The sequence below is a fragment of the Cherax quadricarinatus genome, chromosome 84, assembly GCF_038502225.1.
Source record: "Cherax quadricarinatus isolate ZL_2023a chromosome 84, ASM3850222v1, whole genome shotgun sequence".
Taxonomy (NCBI): domain Eukaryota; kingdom Metazoa; phylum Arthropoda; class Malacostraca; order Decapoda; family Parastacidae; genus Cherax; species Cherax quadricarinatus.
In genome coordinates, this window is record NC_091375.1 from 13,881,254 (window position 1) to 13,901,402 (window position 20,149).

A 20,149-nucleotide genomic window follows, 5' to 3' on the forward strand; every position below is an offset into this window, starting at 1 on the left:
AAATACAGTACTAACAGCATAAAAAGTAAAGTAAAACATGAAATACCAAAATAAAACAAGAAAATAAAGTCATTACAAAAATGTTATGTTGATATTCAGTAGTAAAGTTCGACTTACGACCATTTCGACTTACAACCAGTTTCTTGGATCCGAACTCAGTCGTAAGTCGGATGGTAGGTGTACTTATCACCTATTATAACAAAAAGAGAAATGGTGAGATATCTATTTATCTATGTGGAGGTGCTAAACTCAAAGGGAGATAATACAGTGCATGGGGAATGGGAGGTAATCAGGTCTAAGACAGACCAACACATCATTACAAGTTTCCTCTCCTAAGTAGGGATTATTTGTGATTTTTTCAGCCACAGTATTATGACTTTTTATTCTTTAGGGTAGGGTAGTTTCAATTCCTTACACTGAGAACCCTTTATGGCAATGAGGCACCATAACTGAAGGGAGGCAACAGTGCACCTTCCTTTCACATAACTCAGTGGTGTAGTCAAGAAAAACTTAGCACAAGTAATTATATCTGGTACTTAATTTATCATTAAAATGTGAGCTCTTTTACTGATACTTTAACACAGTGAGGACAATATTGTTCATGCCAGTTTATAGAGAAAAAATTAGCTTGTGTATGTTTTCAATGACACATGGTACACTGTTACCCAAGCCAGCAAATACAGGTTAGTGTGAACCACTATGACAAACAATGCTCACATTGTAGCTTGGAACACTGATAAGTTAGTTAATAAGGCTGGCCCCATGGCCAGGTTCCAGTAGAAGGACTCATGAGACTCATCAGAGGTATACTGAACATCAGAGCAAGCTAACAGGATCTAAACAAAAGGGACTTGAATACAATGTTGCTGCAAATGAAATTTCTGATGGAAACTGTGTGTTTGTCCTCATATAAAATGTTCCAATTCTTAGCCTGACAACTACTTTCTCCTTGAAAAAATCATTTACGGCAGGATATTATACTGCATTTATGCAGGAGAGGCATTATTCATCTAATGAAGGCCATATACAAATTATTTTGTCAAGGCAAAACCTATACACACTGCAATCACTGGAGTACTGAAACAATGATTGTTATCCTAATGCTCGTAGTGTACCTGAGGTCCGGTGGACCCTGAGCCTTGACCGCATCGTGTAGCAGTTGTGACACAATGGATGGGTCATGTTGAGTCGACTGAGGTGAGTGCAACTCGTTCAGCAACAGCAAGTATTTACTCTGAATCTGATAGAACTTGGCTTCCCACTCACTCGACTCTCTGCAATGAAATATGGTTAGGTTAGCAACATTTAATTGTAAGAAAATTTATGTAAAATTAACAATAATACATCACTCTGCATTTCCTTATATTCCTCAAAGTTTCTTTCCCATATTTTCAACTATGTGAAAATTCATATTTACTTGGAAACTTATACAGTGGACCCCCAGTTTATGATATTATTTCATTCCAGAAGTATGTTCAGGTGCCAGTACTGAATGAATTTGTTCCCATAAGGAATATTGTGAAGTAGATTAGTCCATTTCAGACCCCCAAACATACACGTACAAACGCACTAACATAAATACACTTACATAATTGGTCGCATTGGGAGCTGATCGTAAAGCGGAGGTCCACTGTACTACTACTTCTCTTCTTCCCATCCCTTTCCAGCTTGCCTATAAAGCCTCTCCTCACTTAACGATGGAGTTCCGTTCCTAAGACCACGTCGGTAAATGAATTAGTCGCTAAACGAGGAGCATACTATAATGGTAGTGGGTTTGTGTCAACTACCTTTGATATTGTTTTAATATCACCTCTGCACCAATTATAACATTTTTTGGTATATTCTTAAATGTTTGTACAGTGGTGTACTGTATATTGTAATAAACAGAATAGAGGAAATCAGCTCTAATATACATTATTTAAGTACGTATAATGGTCAGAGAGCCCGTCATAAGTCCGAGATGTTAGTAAATGAGTACATCACCAAGTGAGGAGAGGCTGTATATACTGGCTCCCTCTCTCCCTCTTTTGTGTTAGTGTGACTTAGTAAATGGTCCAAGTCAGACCGAAACGTCATCGCAAGCTTCTCTCTCCTATGTGTGGGTTATTTGTGTGGAAGACCAATAGTCTGTCCCTATATCTTTTTTTTAGCTTTAAAATTACAAAGTCCTTTGTGTTCAAAAGTATTTTACCTACTCATGCTGTCTTCAAAACAGTCTTAATAGTCATGTATGAGTAAACAATCTCTGTGAATTGGTTTGTATGACGGGGATCCGAATAGATGAGGTAAACAATCACTGGCATTATTGACACTTGCATGCTCCGAGCCCTGACCGTTGTTCCTATCTTGGTAAGCTATTTTTTTTTTTAACAAGTCGGCCGTCTCCCACCGAGGCAGGGTGACCCAAAAAGAAAGAAAATCCCCAAAAAGAAAATACTTTCATCATCATTCATCTCTTTCACCTCACTCACACAATCCTCTTTTTTTTTTTCTATTTAAAACATTACAATACAAGGTGGAAACTATATTAAAAGGTACACAAAATGAGTTAAATCACAAATAATCACTGTTTTTGCAGAGGTGCTTAGAAGCATATACGTATAAAGATACACAACATATCCCTCCAAACTGCCAATATCCCAAACCCCTCCTTTAAAGTGCAGGCATTGTACTTCCCATTTCCAGGACTCAAGTCCGGCTATATAAAAATAACCGGTTTCCCTGAATCCCTTCACTAAATATTACCCTGCTCACATTCCAACAGATCGTCAGGTCCCAAATACCATTCGTCTCCATCACTCCTATCAAACACGCTCACGCACGCCTGCTGGAAGTCCAAGCCCCTCGCCCACAAAATCTCCCTTACCCCTTCCTTCCAACCTTTTCAAGGATGACCCCTACCCTGCCTTCCTTTCCCTACAGATTTAAATGCTCTCCATGTCATTCTACTTTGATCCATTCTCTCTAAATGACCAAACCACCTCAACAACCCCTCTAAGTCCATACGTATATTCTCAGGGCTTAATCACAACTACATGGCAGCAAAGTGATCAAGAGAAATGATATTGGTGCTTTCAAACACCCTTTTATCTTAACAATCTGCCATCCCTTCCTTAGGACACAAGAACTATCCTGGCCTAATGGAGAGCAATGAACATTAGATATAACATTCTGTTTTGAGTGTAGTAAGTCCCATTAATGCCACAAGATTTATAATTAGAAACAAGACAAATTGTAGGGTCATAACGAGAAGGAAGTAGACACACATACGTGATCAACTTCTGCTCTCTTTCTGACGAGAGTTTTCTGAGAAGATTCAGTTCAAGAATTTCCTTGTTTAAAAAGCTGTTTTGGCATCTGTAAGCTTCAAGGGTATCTTTAAGAGTATCCTCCTCTGTGTCTGAAGTCTGCGTTCCTCGGGTGGTTGATTCCAGAGTCTTAAAAACCAACGTGGACGGAAGAGATACAGGTCGACTACGTGCATTATCATCAACTTGATGAGTCAGGCTGACAATAGCCTTATCCTTTGCCTGAAATAGTAAATCTTGGAAAAATTTCTTATGTACCACCTTCTGTACATTATGTATACCCCTCACCATACTTTATGTATATCACTTGTAAACATTATGTATATCACTATCCACAATGTACATAACTCCCAGAATACATGTATAAAAAAATATATACATTTTTTTATAACATGCCAACTATTCCCCACCAAGACAGGGCGACCTAAAATAAGAGGGAAGATTATTTTTTTTTATTAATACATCAGCCATTTGCCACCAAGGCAGGGTGGCCCAAAAAAGAAAAACCCTCATCATCATTTACTCCACCACTGTCTTGCCAGAGGCATGCTTGCACTACAGATATAAAACTGCAACATTAACACCTCTCCGTCAGAGTTAAGATCATTTCCAGTAATTCATTCAATCAATGTTTTGCCAGATATGTGCTGACATCACAGCTCAGAAAGCCCACTGAACTGCAGTGTCCCCACCTTCCTTGAGTGCAAGTGCTGCACTTCCCACCTTCAGGACTCGAGTCCCCTAACTGATTTCAATGGATCCCCATCATAAATATTGCCTTTTTCACACTAGCACATCAAATCATAACAAGCTTGCTGGATGTCAAAGCTCCTAGCACTTAAAATCTGTAACCCTTCCCTCTAACCTTACCTGGAACAACCCCTACTCCTTCCCTCCACCATAGATTAATAACACTCCTAGTCATCATTTTCTGCTCCATCTTCTCTAAATATCCAAACCACTTCAACAAACTCTCCATAGCTCTCTGAATAATACTTTTAGTAACCCCTACACCTAATCTTCAAACTTAGAATTTTTTTTTTTTTTTCAACAAGTCGGTCGTCTCCCACCGAGGCAGGGGGACCCAAAAAAGAAAAAAAATCCCCAAAAAGAAAATGCTTTCATCATCATTCAACACTTTCACCATACTCACACATTATCACTGTTTTTGCAGAGGTGCTCAGAATACAACAGTTTAGAAGCATATACGTATAAAGATACACAACATATCCCTCCAAACTGCCAATATCCCGAACCCCTCCTTTAAAGTGCAGGCATTGTACTTCCCACTTCCAGGACTCAAGTCCAACTATGTGAAAATAACCGGTTTCCCTGAATTTTTTTTTTTTTTTTTTCAACAAGTCGGCCGTCTCCCACCGAGGCAGGGTGACCCAAAAAAGAAAGAAAATCCCCAAAAAGAAAATACTTTCATCATCATTCAACACTTTCACCACACTCGCACATTATCACTGTTTTTGCAGAGGTGCTCAGAATACAACAGTCTAGAAGCATAAACATATAAAGATACACAACATATCCCTCCAAACTGCCAATATCCCAAACCCCTCCTTTAAAGTGCAGGCATTGTACTTCCCATTTCCAGGACTCAAGTCCGACTATATGAAAATAACCGGTTTCCCTGAATCCCTTCACTAAATATTACCCTGCTCACACTCCAACAGATCGTCAGGTCCCAAGTACCATTCGTCTCCATTCACTCCTATCTAACACGCTCACGCACGCTTGCTGGAAGTCCAAGCCCCTTACCCACAAAACCTCCTTTACCCCCTCTCTCCAACCCTTTCGAGGACGACCCCTACCCCGCCTTCCTTCCCCTATAGATTTATATGCTTTCCATGTCATTCTACTGTGATCCATTCTCTCTAAATGACCAAACCACCTCAACAACCCCTCTTCTGCCCTCTGACTAATACTTTTATTAACTCCACACCTTCTCCTAATTTCCACACTCCGAATTTTCTGCATAATATTTACACCACACATTGCCCTTAAACAGGACATCTCCGCTGCCTCCAACCGTCTCCTCGCTGCTGCATTTACCACCCAAGCTTCACACCCATATAAGAGTGTTGGTACTACTATACTTTCATACATTCCCTTCTTTGCCTCCATAGATAACGTTTTTTGACTCCACATATACCTCAACGCACCACTCACCTTTTTTCCCTCATCAATTCTATGATTAACCTCATCCTTCATAAATCCATCCGCCGACACGTCAACTCCCAAATATCTGAAAACATTCACTTCTTCCATACTCCTCCTCCCCAATTTGATATCCAATTTTTCTTTATCTAAATCATTTGACACCCTCATCACCTTACTCTTTTCTATGTTCACTTTCAACTTTCTACCTTTACACACATTCCCAAACTCATCCACTAACCTTTGCAATTTTTCTTTAGAATCTCCCATAAGCACAGTATCATCAGCAAAAAGTAACTGTGTCAATTCCCATTTTGAATTTGATTCCCCATAATTTAATCCCACCCCTCTCCCAAACACCCTAGCATTTACTTCCTTTACAACCCCATCTATAAATATATTAAACAACCATGGTGACATTACACATCCCTGTCTAAGACCTACTTTTACCGGGAAGTAGTCTCCCTCTCTTCTACACACCCTAACCTGAGCCTCACTATCCTCATAAAAACTCTTTACAGCATTTAATAACTTACCACCTATTCCATATACTTGCAACATCTGCCACATTGCTCCTCTATCCACTCTATCATATGCCTTTTCTAAATCCATAAATGCAATAAAAACTTCCCTATCTTTATCTAAATACTGTTCACATATATGCTTCAATGTAAACACCTGATCTACACATCCCCTACCCACTCTAAAACCTCCTTGCTCATCCGCAATCCTACATTCTGTCTTACCTCTAATTCTTTCAATTATAACCCTACCGTACACTTTTCCTGGTATACTCAGTAAGCTTATTCCTCTATAATTTTTACAGTCTCTTTTGTCCCCTTTCCCTTTATATAAAGGGACTATACATGCTCTCTGCCAATCCCTAGGTACCTTCCCCTCTTTCATACATTTATTAAACAAAAGTACCAACCACTCCAACACTATATCCCCCCCTGCTTTTAACATTTCTGTCATGATCCCATCAGTTCCAGCTGCTTTACCCCCTTTCATTTTACGTAATGCCTCACGTACCTCCCCCACACTTACATTCTGCTCTTCTTCACTCCTAAAAGATGGTATACCTCCCTGACCAGTGCATGAAATTACTGCCTCTGTTTCTTCCTTAACATTTAAAAGTTCCTCAAAATATTCTCGCCATCTACCCAATACCTCCATCTCCCCATCTACTAACTCCCCTACTCTGTTTTTAACTGACAAATCCATATTTTCCCTAGGCTTTCTTAACTTGTTTAACTCACTCCAAAATTTTTTCTTATTTTCATTAAAATTTCTTGACAGTGCCTCTCCCACTCTATCATCTGCTCTCCTTTTGCACTCTCTCACCACTCTCTTTACCCTTCTTTTACTCTCCATATACTCTGCTCTTCTTATAACACTTCTGCTTTGTAAAAACCTCTCATAAGCTACCTTTTTCTCTTTTATCACACCCTTTACTTCATCATTCCACCAATCACTCCTCTTTCCTCCCTGAATACCTTCACTAAATATTACCCTGCTCACACTCCAACAGATCGTCAGGTCCCAAGTACCATTCACTCCTATCTAACATGCTCATGCACGCTTGCTGGAAGTCAAAGCCCCTCGCCCACAAAACCTCCTTTACCCCCTCTCTCCAACCCTTTCGAGGACGACCCCTACCCCGCCTTCCTTCCCCTATAGATTTATATGCTTTCCATGTCATTCTACTTTGATCCATTCTCTCTAAATGACCAAACCACCTCAACAACCCCTCTTCTGCCCTCTGACTAATACTTTTATTAACTCCACACCTTTTCCTAATTTCCACACTGAGAAATCTAATAGGAAAACAAAGAACTACAGTAAGCAAGAATGAAAGTACTGTACTATAATGCAATTTTAATAATATTCCCTTGTATTAGTTTGTGTGAGATAACACACTAAAAGAGTACGTACTTATAACAAGAGAGGAACAAAGAATTTTTGAATACCTCAATTAGACAATAGAGCATAGAGAGCTTTTCATTAAGATGGTCCTGGTGAAGCTGGTTATCGGAGAGTTGCTCTGTGAGCCGAGCAACATCGTTAGTTAACTTGTGATTGTCGTGTTCCAAGTCTACAATATGGCGGTCTTTTCCACGCAGTATCTCCAAAACATGTTTATCTGTTAGATCACTTCGGTCCAAACTTATCCTGGATTTGGAAAAAACATTTGTGGGAATTAAAGCTGAACCTTCTCAATGACAAAAACTAATACCTTGATCAATACAAGATTAGATGTTAATGAAGAGAATTTGTTCTGTAATAATTAAAACTAATGTACACTTTTTTTTTTTTTTCAACAAGTCGGCCGTCTCCCATCGAGGCAGGGTGACCCAAAGAGAAAGAAAATCCCCAAAAAGAAAATACTTTCATCATCATTCAATACTTTCATCTCACTCACACATAATCACTGTTTTTGCAGAGGTGCCCAGAATACAACAGTTTAGAAGTACATATATACGTATAAAAATACACAATATATCTCTCCAAACTGCCAATAATGTACACATACAGTTAGTATTAAGTACTGACAAAACTGAATGTTTTACAGTCCAAAATTCCTGGGTCCAAGAGAAGGCGAGCTCCGATTCTTTGGATTAAGAGCTTTTCACCAGCATTAAGGCACCTATCTTAAAGGGTTCCCACCTCAAGAATTTAAATTCAGCCAACCAAGCTCATGGTTCAATATCATAAATAATCTTTACATTCATTCTGCATGACCTATCCCTTTTATGGTCACAGTCATTACATCCAACAAGTCTATAATGAATCCAGTCCTAAGCATATATACAGAACAGGTGTCCCTGGCTTTATATAGTAGATAGGTTCCAGGTCCTGGTGCATGGTAGCTATACTAAACTTTATCAGGCTTTATCAGTACTTTGTGAACCACATCAATAGCATACAACGAAAGTATATTTCATACAGAATTACCGATAAAATGGAGACACTGTATAATAGCAGTCACAAAGTTAACTAACATAAAGAGCTAAATGAAGTCATGTCAAAATTGGACCCTTCTGATAATAGCTTGACCTACAGTGTAGCTTTTTCCTGTTGCAGAGCATCAAGTTCCTTCTGCAACAGATCTATAACTTCTCGAGATGCTTCATATTCGTCCTGAGTAGCAGTCAGGTCTTCCTTGGCAGATGTTAACTCTCGCTGAAGCTATAAGATTAAATACGCTGCATTAAACTTAGCAAGGCAAGAACCTGAGTCAGACGTCCTCACAGTAAAATATGAAATTAAGTGCAAAATAAGTTACAGCATATTTAACGTCTTCACTTATATACAACTACATAATAAGTTTGTCTTTGATAAATTTATTAAGTTATATAAAAGTTACGTTAGTAATTAAATTGTCAAGTAAACTATTATACAGTATTTGAGGATACAAATTAATTACACAGAAGCACAGATTTAATATTTTTCACACACAAATCTTTCAACAAACCGGCTGTCTCCCACCAAGGTAGGGTACCCCAAAAGAAGAAAAACAGAAATATATTCAAACTAAATCTCTGAAAATGGTACCTCTTCACATCTTCTACAAGTAACTTTTGAATGTAAGTTGGGAGCATCAAACCCATCTTTTCCTTCCAAAGATGCAGATCGTCTTCCACGAAATGAGCTACGGAGCTTTCTCCCGAGACTTCCAAGACTCAGGTCATCAGTTGGAGAAGCAAGAGGGCTATGCCTGGTTGCCTGAGGACTAGTTGGAGACTTGGAAGCTGAATCAAAAGAAAGTAGACAGTTTTAATATATAAAATACCAGTGTTGCAAACTTACAAATGTCGAGCTATGAACATCCTCAATCATGAATGGGCTACTATACTTAAGAACCAACTTATAAATAAGTTGCAATCCAGTCGTTCCACCTTAAAAATTAACTATTTGTAACATGGAACATTTATATGTGTATTTATATGACTAACGGTAAATCAACAACATAAATGTATAACCCAGTAGCTGACAACAAAACTTACACTAACACTTGAGAATTAAGAACTGCTAAAACAACCTTTTAGTGATTAGATTCATTACTATGCAGTACATACTTAAGAGCTAGCTGACCAGCTCCCGTTGGAGCACCTGGGAAAGAGGTGTTGAACTAGGGATGGCAACAAGGATAACCAGGTCTTGGAAGCAGGCTACTGGTATCGAGACAAGATGTGTTTGATTCCAAGGACAAGAGGATTAACAGAGAGGATAAGTTGGTATCGAGACAAGATGTGTTTGATTCCAAGGACAAGAGGATTAACAGAGAGGATAAGTTGGTATCGAGACAAGATGTGTTTGATTCCAAGGACAAGAGGATTAACAGAGAGGATAAGTTGGTATCGAGACAAGATGTGTTTGATTCCAAGGACAAGAGGATTAACAGAGAGGATAAGTTGGTATCAAGACAAGATGTGTTTGATTCCAAGGACAAGAGGATTAACAGAGAGGATAAGTTGGTATCGAGACAAGATGTGTTTGATTCCAAAGACAAGAGGATTAACAGAGAGGATAAGTAGAACTAGGTGAAACTGGCTCCTTGGGAAAGCTTAAAAGAGCGGAGATCCTAGAGCTCATTCTAGGATGGCCAAGTGGCAATCAATCTAAATTCATTTAATCAAGTTCTATAAGAAAATACTCCAGACAAATATATTCAATACATAAATGTACCATACTGTTATATGATATGCCCTGGAGATATAATAACCATCATTAATAAGGACCTACTAACTAAGGGCAAGGCTGTACCCACATGATCACCTACCAAGTTACTAGCCAAACCCAACTTTACTTAACCTGGCCGAGGAATGACCACATCATTAACAATGCCGTAACTTCCTTCTTTCTTTCAACACACCGGCCGTATCCCACCGAGGCGGGGTGGCCCAAAAGGAGAAACGAAAGTTTCTCCTTTAACATTTAGTAATATATACAGGAGAAGGGGTTACTAGACCCTTGCTCCCAGCATTTTAGTTGCCTCTTACAACACGCATGGCTTACGGAGGAAGAATTCTGTTCTACTTTCCCATGGAGATAAGAGGAAATAAACAAGGACAAGAACTAGACAGAAAATAGCAGAAAACCCAGAGGGGTGTGTAGGTGTGTATATATATATATATATATGCTTGTACATGTATGTGTAGTGTGACCTAAGTGTAAGTAGAAGTAGCAAGACGTACCTGAAATCCTGCATATTTATGAGACAGACAAAAGACACCAGCAATCCTACCATCATGTAAAACAATTACAGGCTTTCGTTTTACACTCACTTGGCAGAACGGTAGTACCTCCCTGGGTGGTTGCTGTCTACCAACCTACTACCTTTAATGCCAAAACTATCATGCACATTATCTCTCTACCACACTGAAGCTAATTTTAATTTTTAATTAAATTTGCAAATGCAATCATGTGTTTTTATTACCAAATTTACCTTTCTGAGATGAGAGTTAGCATCTATTATTAAAATCAGTTTACTTACATTCATTATTTGTTTTAAATATCTTGCGCTGTGTATTAGGAAGTAAATTTGACAGGGCTAATCGAGCATCTGATAGTGCAAATGATGGCCGAGGGGGTAGATCACTCATCCCCGAGTCAGGTCGTGTCATTGGTGTCAGGAGGTCGTAATGAGGATCTGGGGTAGGAACATCACTCTTTTTGTCATCTTGAAGTAGTCCTGTCTCTGGTCGCTGCAATTTCCAAATCACGTTACTCAGAAATCACGAAAACTGTACCTTTGATTAACACACTCCATGCAACCAGAACCATTTATTATTGATGTTACACTACTGTATTCCTACAGTATTTTCCTTTCTACCACATCAGCCATCTCCCATTAAGGTAGGGTCATCTAAAATAAGGAAACACATTCACCATCATTCATTCAAGAGCTGCCTTGTCAAACAAAGATATTGCCCCGTATCTGTCACTGGACAAATGCAAGATTGAAAACAATTTATCACCTTTCACATTATGGAACACTTAAAAAAACTGGCAGAATTCTTCACTCACAAAGATGTGGAAATATATTCTGACTGACAAGGACCTCCCAACCTTGCCTATCTTAGGATCAACGTGGGTGTGTGAACTGATGTTCTTCAAGGTGGGATTCATTAAGTAACGTACAGATCATGAATGGTTGGTGTCAATTTAGAGGCGCAGCTGAGATGTGCGTCAAGTTCAGATATTCAGCCAACAATTTTGCAAATTGTCACATTAAATTCTCACATTTCCAACTTAACAATTTGCTTCGTTTTATTGTCTAAGGTAGTTTCTCACCTCCGGCTGTGACCCGGGGCATGGGAGCAGGCAGGGTGGCCGCCTCCGTGCGGCCGCCTCGTTTTAAGTGAACACGTGTTATTATTATAATAAAAAAGAAGCTCTAAGCCACAAGGGCTATACAGCAAGTGAACACGTAGTCAAAATTTATGTACTGTATTGTGAATAAACTTGTTCAGTTATTATTTTTTTTTTTAATTTTCAGCTGAGCAAACTAATTTTAGCACAGTGGCAAAGTTTACTTCCCATTCTCTACATCTGTGACTATATGTAAAAATAACTTGCCTACCTATACCTTACATTCTCCAGGTTTAACAATTCACTAACTACAATAATAATAATGTAAACACCTCATCAATGTAAACTCAAGCAAACAATTTATAGTTTATTTTACAATCATTAATTCTTTGTCAACAAAACTTCTGGTAATGCTTTCAAACAAAAAATATTAGACATACAATACAACAGTTTGTAAAGCAAATAGTATGTACAGCATTTCAGGAAGATTTATACTATTTGGTAAGCATAATGCTAATTAATACTGGGGATGCTAAATCATTCAAACCTGAATATAAAACTATTAAATATAAACACTAACACAAGATTCAGAATTTTAATGGTTTTACTTTATTATATTAAATAACCTCTAGAAACTCCTTAATTTTATTCAACTCAGTTCAGTTAAAAAATACAATTATATGTTCAATGATGGACTGCTTTAAATTACAAAATAAATAAACGAATAGAAAAACTCCGAGAAAAAATTTCCGCAAAGAAATGGGTGGTAACTGAAGTACAAAGTAGTGTAGTACCCCAGCAGTAGTAGTTCAACTAGCTGGAGTCTTGGTTGCAGTTCGTCTTTGACTGAACTCTCTGCTTGCTGCTTGTAACTGCTGAAGCCAATACATGCGGGTCTGTGCTGATGATGCTTCCAACAAGATCTCCTCATTACAACACCTGAAAATGGTGATACACACTGTTTCATCATTCGTCTCTCAACCTGCGGGTAGGGAGGACGCTCTCTGCGCTTGCCACTGTTGTTCCCTGGTGGCGGTTGGTGCACCTAGGTACCCAAAATGGCTAATCGACATGGACGCTGTGTAAACACGGTCTGTGTGGAACTGGTCCGCGGAACACTTAGCAGTTCTACGATGCATGTGGTTCTTCCTAATATCATTTGTGATGCGTACGGCATTCTGAATGAAGAACTGTATGGAGCTGCAATTAATGGACTGTCGAGGATTTTCGTCAAGTTCACGAGTGCCGGGTTTCATGCCAGCTTTCCAGGAGAGGAGTGTGACAGTTAATTCAGCCGTAGAGGTCTGCCTTCATGACGTCTCACATTACGTAACGTGGGTAAAAGTCAGGAATGTGCCATTCGAGGCAACGGAATATGATCTTTTGGAGGTATTTCGCAGGTATGGCAAGGTTCATGCGGCTGCATTGGGTGTGTGGAAGGAGGGGCCTTATGAGGGGTTGCCAGAAGACTCCTTCACACCTAAGATGTTGTTGAGGCAGCCGATACCATCATATGTCCTCCTGGATGGTTACAGGATACAGGTCTACGTATATTATGCTGGACAAAGGCAGACGACTTGCAGGTTGAGCGGGTCTTACAACCATATGGCAGCCCAGTGTCATAGAAGGCAGGGACGATGGGTGCCAGAGCCTACACCAGTAGACCAGCAGCTGGGCACTTTAGTGCCTGGGACTGGTGCCACTGAAGGGCAGGTGCCTCAGAGTTGGAGCAAGGAAGTGGACAGAACGGACCTGGAACTGGGACTGTGTGCCACATTACCTGAGGGGTCGGTAGCTGAGCCGATGCCTATGGTGGAGACTGTCGACATGAGTGAATTGCATAAGGATGGGCTGTTGGAGGCGGTCTTGCAAGACTTCCTGGGTGAGGAGGAGGGCAGCCAAGGGGGAATGGCGGGTGGCCGTGAGATGGTGGGGATGTCGGCGACACCAGAGGGTAAGGAGAGACTGTGTAAGGAGAGACAGGTGTGAGAGATGGTGGTCGAGGTGCACCAGGAGGCCATGGAAGATGACTTCATGTGTGGAGATGGTGGTTCACGAAAACGAACGACTGGGGCTTTGGACATGGATGAAGTAATAACGCCAGGGCAACAGCCTGGGAAGAAATCTTGGACGACCATGATGGAGACACTGGGGCTTGGCGGTACCAGTACGGTTGTGCTGAAAGGATCTCAGGCTCCGGGGGGCCTGGAGGTCAGGACAGGCAGAGTGCCAAAAGCGGCACCAACCAGCTGTCCGGTGGTTCGAGTAAACCGCAAAGGCGCCGGGAAAAACCGCCATTACTGTAATACAGTACTTCAAGGTAGTCACTATCAATGTCAATGGCCTGAGGGCTGAAGTTAAGTGTGTCTGGATGGTGTGGTTTCTATGGAGATTTGATTTGGATATTTGTTTTATACAGGGGCATAATTACAAGTCTGGATGTGAGTTGCATTTGAAGGGGTATAATCTGTATGTGAGTGGCTCGTTAAGGTTGAAAGGTGGGGTGGCTGTGGCTGTGAAGGAGACCAGTCCCTTGCATGTTTTGGGGTGGGAGGAGGGGGGGTGGGAGAGTGGTGCTGGTGGAGGGGGTGTGGGGTGCGACTGGGGTTTGTTTTATTAAAGTATATGTCCAATAAATGTCCCTGCAGACGGCAATGCTAGAGTCAAGGAAAACTTCGTGAGGGATGTGTTGATATATTATTTTAGGGGTTTGCCTTTAGTCACTGTGATCGGTGGAGATTGGAATTGCGTTATAAGACAGGGCAATGTGGACCCATAGCGGGCAGGGTGTGTGTTGGGTCTATTACACAATGTGTTGAGTGATGTGGGGGTTTTCGATGTGGCGGGGCGGGGTGGTTGGAGGGTTGAGTATACCTTTGTACGCAGGGGTTATGCTGCACGACTGTATAGGCTTTATACAACGGAGGCGATCAGAGTAGTGGGGGTTCAGACTTGATGTGGGGTTTTCTGACCATAGAGCGGTTATTGTGAATCTGGAGTGGGATGGGATGGTTAGGACCTACCCAGGTTATTGGAAGTTGAATGTGAGGCTTCTGAAGGGGGAGGGGGTGAGCGAAGTTTTTGGGGAATGGTGGCAATCTTTTATAGGGTCATGGGGCGCGGGGATGTGTGTTTTGGATTGGTGGGAGAGGCGGGCTAAACCTGGTATAGCGGGATTCTTTAAACATTGGGGCAGGGAAGAGGCTCAGTGGAGATATGGTTTACAGAATTATCTGGAAGGTCAGCTGAATGATTGTTATGAGAGGGGGGGGGAGCAGTATGGGACCGTCGAACAACTCCGGGGTAGATTGGCTGAAATCCATAATGACCATTTTGATGCGGTGTGCGTGCGGGCGGGATTGGAGGCTGTGCTGTGGGGGGACAAGCCTTCGGATAGCATTTTACGACAGTTTTAGGTGAGGTAAAAGGAGTCAACCTTATTGCAATTGGAGGTCGGTGTAGGTATGGGTGGATATCAGAGGGGTCAGGTGCTGACAAATACGGAAGGCTAGAGTAATTATGCTGATCATTGGTTTAGGGAGAAATGGAGGCAGAGGGAGGAGGGTATTGCTACGGAGAAAGTGTTGAGGGGAAGGGGGCTGGTTAGGCAGGCAAAGTGGGGTGGGGGTTGAGTTGGGGGGGTAGGATTAGCATGGGGGAAGTAGAGGAGGCAGCTTTCAACATGAATACAGGCAAGGCGCCAGGAATAGGTATGATATCAAATGATTTCTATAGGGTTCACTGGGAGTATATTAACTTAAGCATTGTCTGCTGGAGATCTTGAATTTTACGTTGCAGGAGGGAAAGCTAGGACAGACACAAAGAACAGGGGTGGTCGTATTGGTCTGCAAGAAGCAGGAGGGGAGGGTCCTGAGTGCGTATAGAGCTATTTCACTGTGTTCAGACTAAGATTTTTGTGAAGATTTTAGGTAATAGGATGAGGAAGGTTATGGGGACCGTTATCCATAGGGGTCAGTTGGGAATCCCGGGACGAAGTATGCGAGATGGACACGGGCACATAAGGGATTTTTTGGGGAGTTGCAAAGGCGGGGGGAACTTTTGGGGCTCGATTGGGAGAACACGTACGACTGTATGGATAGACAATTTTTGAGGGCTAGTTTGTTGAGTCAGGGTTTTGGGGTAGGGATGGTGCGGTGGGTTGAGACGCTGTACTCATCGGCAATGGTGAGGGTCCAAGTTAATGGGATGTTGGGGAGTCCGGTAAGCATGGAGAGAGGTTTGCGGCAAGGGTGCCCACTCTCTCAAATTCTGTTTGCGTGCATGCAGAATCCATTCTATGGGCTTGTAGAGGGAGGGGAGGAATGTTTCAGGGCGGGAGGGACAGTTGTGTCGGTATAGTGGGATATGTGGATGACACCACTGTCCTGATAGATGGGGTAGAGGGTTTGCGAACTGTGGGAAGGGTGCTGGAGCTTCTTGGGGAGATGACGGGCATGCGTGTAAATAGGGCAAAATCGAGTCTAATGGAGATGGGCTCTTGGGTGGGGGGGGGATTTGGGATTGGAGTTCGGGTGGTCCGTGGTGGATAGGCTTAAGATCTGTGGGGTTACGTACATGGCGAATGAGGAGGAGGCCAGACAGGTAAACTCGGAGTGGGTGGTGGATAAAGCAGTAAGTAGGAGGGGTTTAAGGGGATGTCACTTTGCAGCAAGGGCGGTGATAGTTAATTCTCTTGTTTATAGCAAAGTGTGGGGTGTGACAGAGGTATATCCTTTGAGAACACAAGATGTACATGAGCTCCAGCGTCGGGTATTACGTTATGTTTGGGGTTTTGGGAGGGCATGGTTAAGTAAGGTGGTGGTTATGTCTCATGTCTGTAGTGGAGGGGGGCCTTCTAGCGTTAGGGTCGAGAGTGAAAGCCCTATATGTAAAACAGATTCATCAGGGCGGGAGGGGTAAGAGGGATTAGAGTGGCGGAGGTGATGAGGGCTGTATGTAAATGGTGGGGTGCCAAGGAGTTAATCGAATGTGAAGATATGCTGCGGGTTTTGTTATTGGTACGGGAGGTCGCACGTCTTAAAGTGGGACATTTGGTGTCGATGAGTAGGAGGTCGGAGATTATGCAGGGGGTAGCCGTGTTCTCCTTGTAAGATAAGATAAGATAAGATTTCGTTCGGATTTTTAACCCCGGAGGGTTAGCCACCCAGGATAACCCAAGAAAGTCAGTGCGTCATCGAGGACTGTCTAACTTATTTCCATTGGGGTCCTTAATCTTGTCCCCCAGGATGCGACCCACACCAGTCGACTAACACCCAGGTACCTATTTGCTGCAAGGTGAACAGGACAACAGGTGTAAGGAAACGTGTCGAAATGTTTCCACCCGCCGGGAATCGAACCCGGGCCCTCCGTGTGTGAAGCGGGAGCTTTTTAGCCACCAGGCCACACGGGCAGACTTCCGGAAGCTTAGATTGAGGCCAACAGTGCGTGAGTTAGTATACAGATTCCTAATGGGGATTTTGGCGTCAAAATCAGTATTGAATTTGATGGGCTTGGTGAAGGAACCGTACTGTCTACATTGTGGGGAATTGGAATCAGCATTTCATGCAGTTTATTTTTGTGAGGCATTGAGGGAGGCGAGGTCATGGTTGGGGAGGGTCTTTCATCTTTTGGGTGGGAGTAATGTTTCGACCCTACGCGCTTTAACGCTCGACGTGAGTGGGGTTCCAGGAGAGGTGAAAAGGGCGATCATGTATGTGGTAACGGATTTTCTGAATACATTTCATGGGGAATGAGGGAGATTGGGGGAAGATTTAAAATTAAGGCAATAGCGGCAGGTATATATAAGACTGTCAGTAGAAATAAATTTATTTACGGGGAAAAGTGGGGAGTCTGTTTTCCGGAGACCTACCGTGGCCTTACGGACAGTCGTCTCCTTCAATTGTAGTTTTTTTCAGGACTAAGGAGGTGGAAGTGTGAGTGAGCCATTAGTGTGCAGGATGAGTGGGGGTAGCAGTATAAAGGCCTGTCGCGGAAGCGTGAATGGGTTTTTATGGTTTGGATTTGTGTAGTTACTGGCCTTGTGATATATTCAGGTGGTTTTTCATGAACATGTTCCAAGCCGACGGTATGCTCAGAGATGGGCAAAATTTTGTTATAGCGTGTATGTTGTGTGTAACAGGTAGGGTTGGTTGGGGGGAGGGTATCTTACAGACACAGTACGCCTGTGTTACCGAAGAGTCTTAGAGATGCAAAACAGTTTATGACTTGGGTCGCTGTTACCATATGTGGACAAGTACAGTGGAACCTCAAAAATTGAACTGCTCCCAACACAACCAATTATGTAAGTGTATTTTTGTAAGTGCTTTTATAAGTGTATTTTTGAGGGTCTGAAATGGACTAACCTAATTTACATTATTCCTCATGGGAATAAATTCATTCGGTAAAGGCACTCAAACAGCCTTCTGGACCAAAGAAAGTTCGATATTTGAGGTTCCACTGTAGTTGTTTTGCGGTGGCAGATGTCACGGTTAGACGACTTATGTAATCTAGTATTTCAGAATTGCTCCGTATTGTGTTTTATTCTGTGTATCTGAGGTTCACAGAGACAATATAAACAGTGTGGCATGTTTTGAATGATAGGTTTTTGTGTTATGTTAAACAATTTGCTGTTATTCAGGATTATCGTAAAGATACCTGTATGTTCAGGTGTGGGATGTCCTTTATTCTAATATTTTGTATGTTGAGTGATCGGGTGGGGCATTTTTGGGGGGTATCTTTAGGACATTACCGAAAGTGTGTTTTCACACCATATATATTTAGAGTTGGGTTAGGAAAATTGGAGATAGTTTGTTTTATCTTTGTTAATGACAATTGTCTCTGAGTTTTAAGGAATTCTGTAAAATATATGTAGTAGCACGTTTACGACGAGTTTCATCCAGCATAGGAATGGAATTTTCTGTTTTGCAGCTGATGTTGGGAGACATGTTGTCTCACTGTAGACGATAATGATTGTACAGATTGAGCACTGGCCAACCTAGGATGGTTATTTATGGACTATAACCTAACATCCCGCATAGGAATGGAATTTTCTGTTTTGCAGCTGACGTTGGGAGACATGTTGTCTCACTGTATTACCTGGAGTTTACCTGGAGAGAGTTCCGGGGGTCAATGCCCCCGTGGCCCGGTCTGTGACCAGGCCTCCTGGTGGATCAGAGCCTGATCAACCAGGCTGTTGCTGCTGGCTGCACGCAAACCAACGTACGAGCCACAGCCCGGCTGGTCAGGAACCGACTTTAGGTGCTTGTCCAGTGCCAGCTTGAAGACTCCCAGGGGTCTGTTGGTAATCCCCCTTATGTATGCTGGGAGGCAGTTGAACAGTCTCGGGCCCCTGACACTTATTGTATGGTCTCTTAACATGCTAGTGACACCCCTGCTTTTCATTGGGGGGATGTTGCATCGTCTGCCAAGTCTTTTGCTTTCATAGTGAGTGATTTTCGTGTGCAAGTTCGGTACTAGTCCCTCTAGGATTTTCCAGGTGTATATAATCATGTATCTCTCCCGCCTGCATTCCAGGGAATACAGTTTTAGGAACCTCAAGCGCTCCCAGTAATTGAGGTGTTTTATCTCTGTTATGCGCGCCGTGAAGGTTCTCTGTACATTTTCTAGGTCAGCATTTTCACCTGCCTTGAAAGGTGCTGTTAGTGTGCAGCAATATTCCAGCCTAGATAGAACAAGTGACCTGAAGAGTGTCATCATGGGCTTGGCCTCCCTACAGATTGAGCACTGGCCAACCTAGAGTGGTTATTTATGGACTATAACCTAACATCCCGCATAGGAATGGAATTTTCTGTTTTGCAGCTGACGTTGGGAGACATGTTGTCTCACTGTAGACGATAATGATTGTACAGATTGAGCACTGGCCAACCTAGGGTGGTTATTTATGGACTATAACCTTACATCCCACATAGGAATGGAATTTTCTGTTTTGCAGCTGACGTTGGGAGACATGTTGTCTCACTGTAGACGATAATGATTGTACAGATTGAGCACTGGCCAACCTAGGGTGGTTATTTATGGACTACAACCTAATATAGATTGTACGTGTATTTTATTTCCATATTCTCACTGTGTGTATAAGTGTTGGTGGTGTTGTGGTTAAGTTTGATAATATTTAATCATGTTAATTTGCATTTGCAATATGTCATCACCTTATGTTCAGATCTATGGTATGACATGGTAGCACTAGACGGAGAGCGTCATCCTCGATGAGGAGGGTGTGCACCTTTTCTTTGTATAATTTTTTTGTTGGATATTATAGATGTGATGCTATGTATGTTTTGTATGATGGTTTTAAATAAAATAAAAAAAATATGATTACATGTTCAATGATGGACTGCTTT

At 41.9% G+C, this 20,149-nt stretch overlaps 1 protein-coding gene across 3 annotated transcripts in view; it reads right to left on the bottom strand.

Moving 5' to 3' along the window:
• Positions 1 to 20,149, bottom strand: part of LOC128704313 (TBC1 domain family member 2B) — a 203,666-nt gene that overhangs the window by 181,030 nt on the left and 2,487 nt on the right. For all 3 annotated transcript variants that reach the window (XM_070103150.1, XM_070103149.1, XM_070103148.1), the window contains exons 3-8: positions 10,972 to 11,182; positions 9,030 to 9,226; positions 8,536 to 8,663; positions 7,445 to 7,646; positions 3,271 to 3,530; positions 1,116 to 1,274 (exon numbers count right to left, since the gene is read on the bottom strand). In XM_070103150.1, the coding sequence (XP_069959251.1) occupies positions 1,116 to 1,274; positions 3,271 to 3,530; positions 7,445 to 7,646; positions 8,536 to 8,663; positions 9,030 to 9,226; positions 10,972 to 11,182 (1,157 nt within the window). The remainder of the gene's footprint in view (positions 1 to 1,115; positions 1,275 to 3,270; positions 3,531 to 7,444; positions 7,647 to 8,535; positions 8,664 to 9,029; positions 9,227 to 10,971; positions 11,183 to 20,149) is intronic.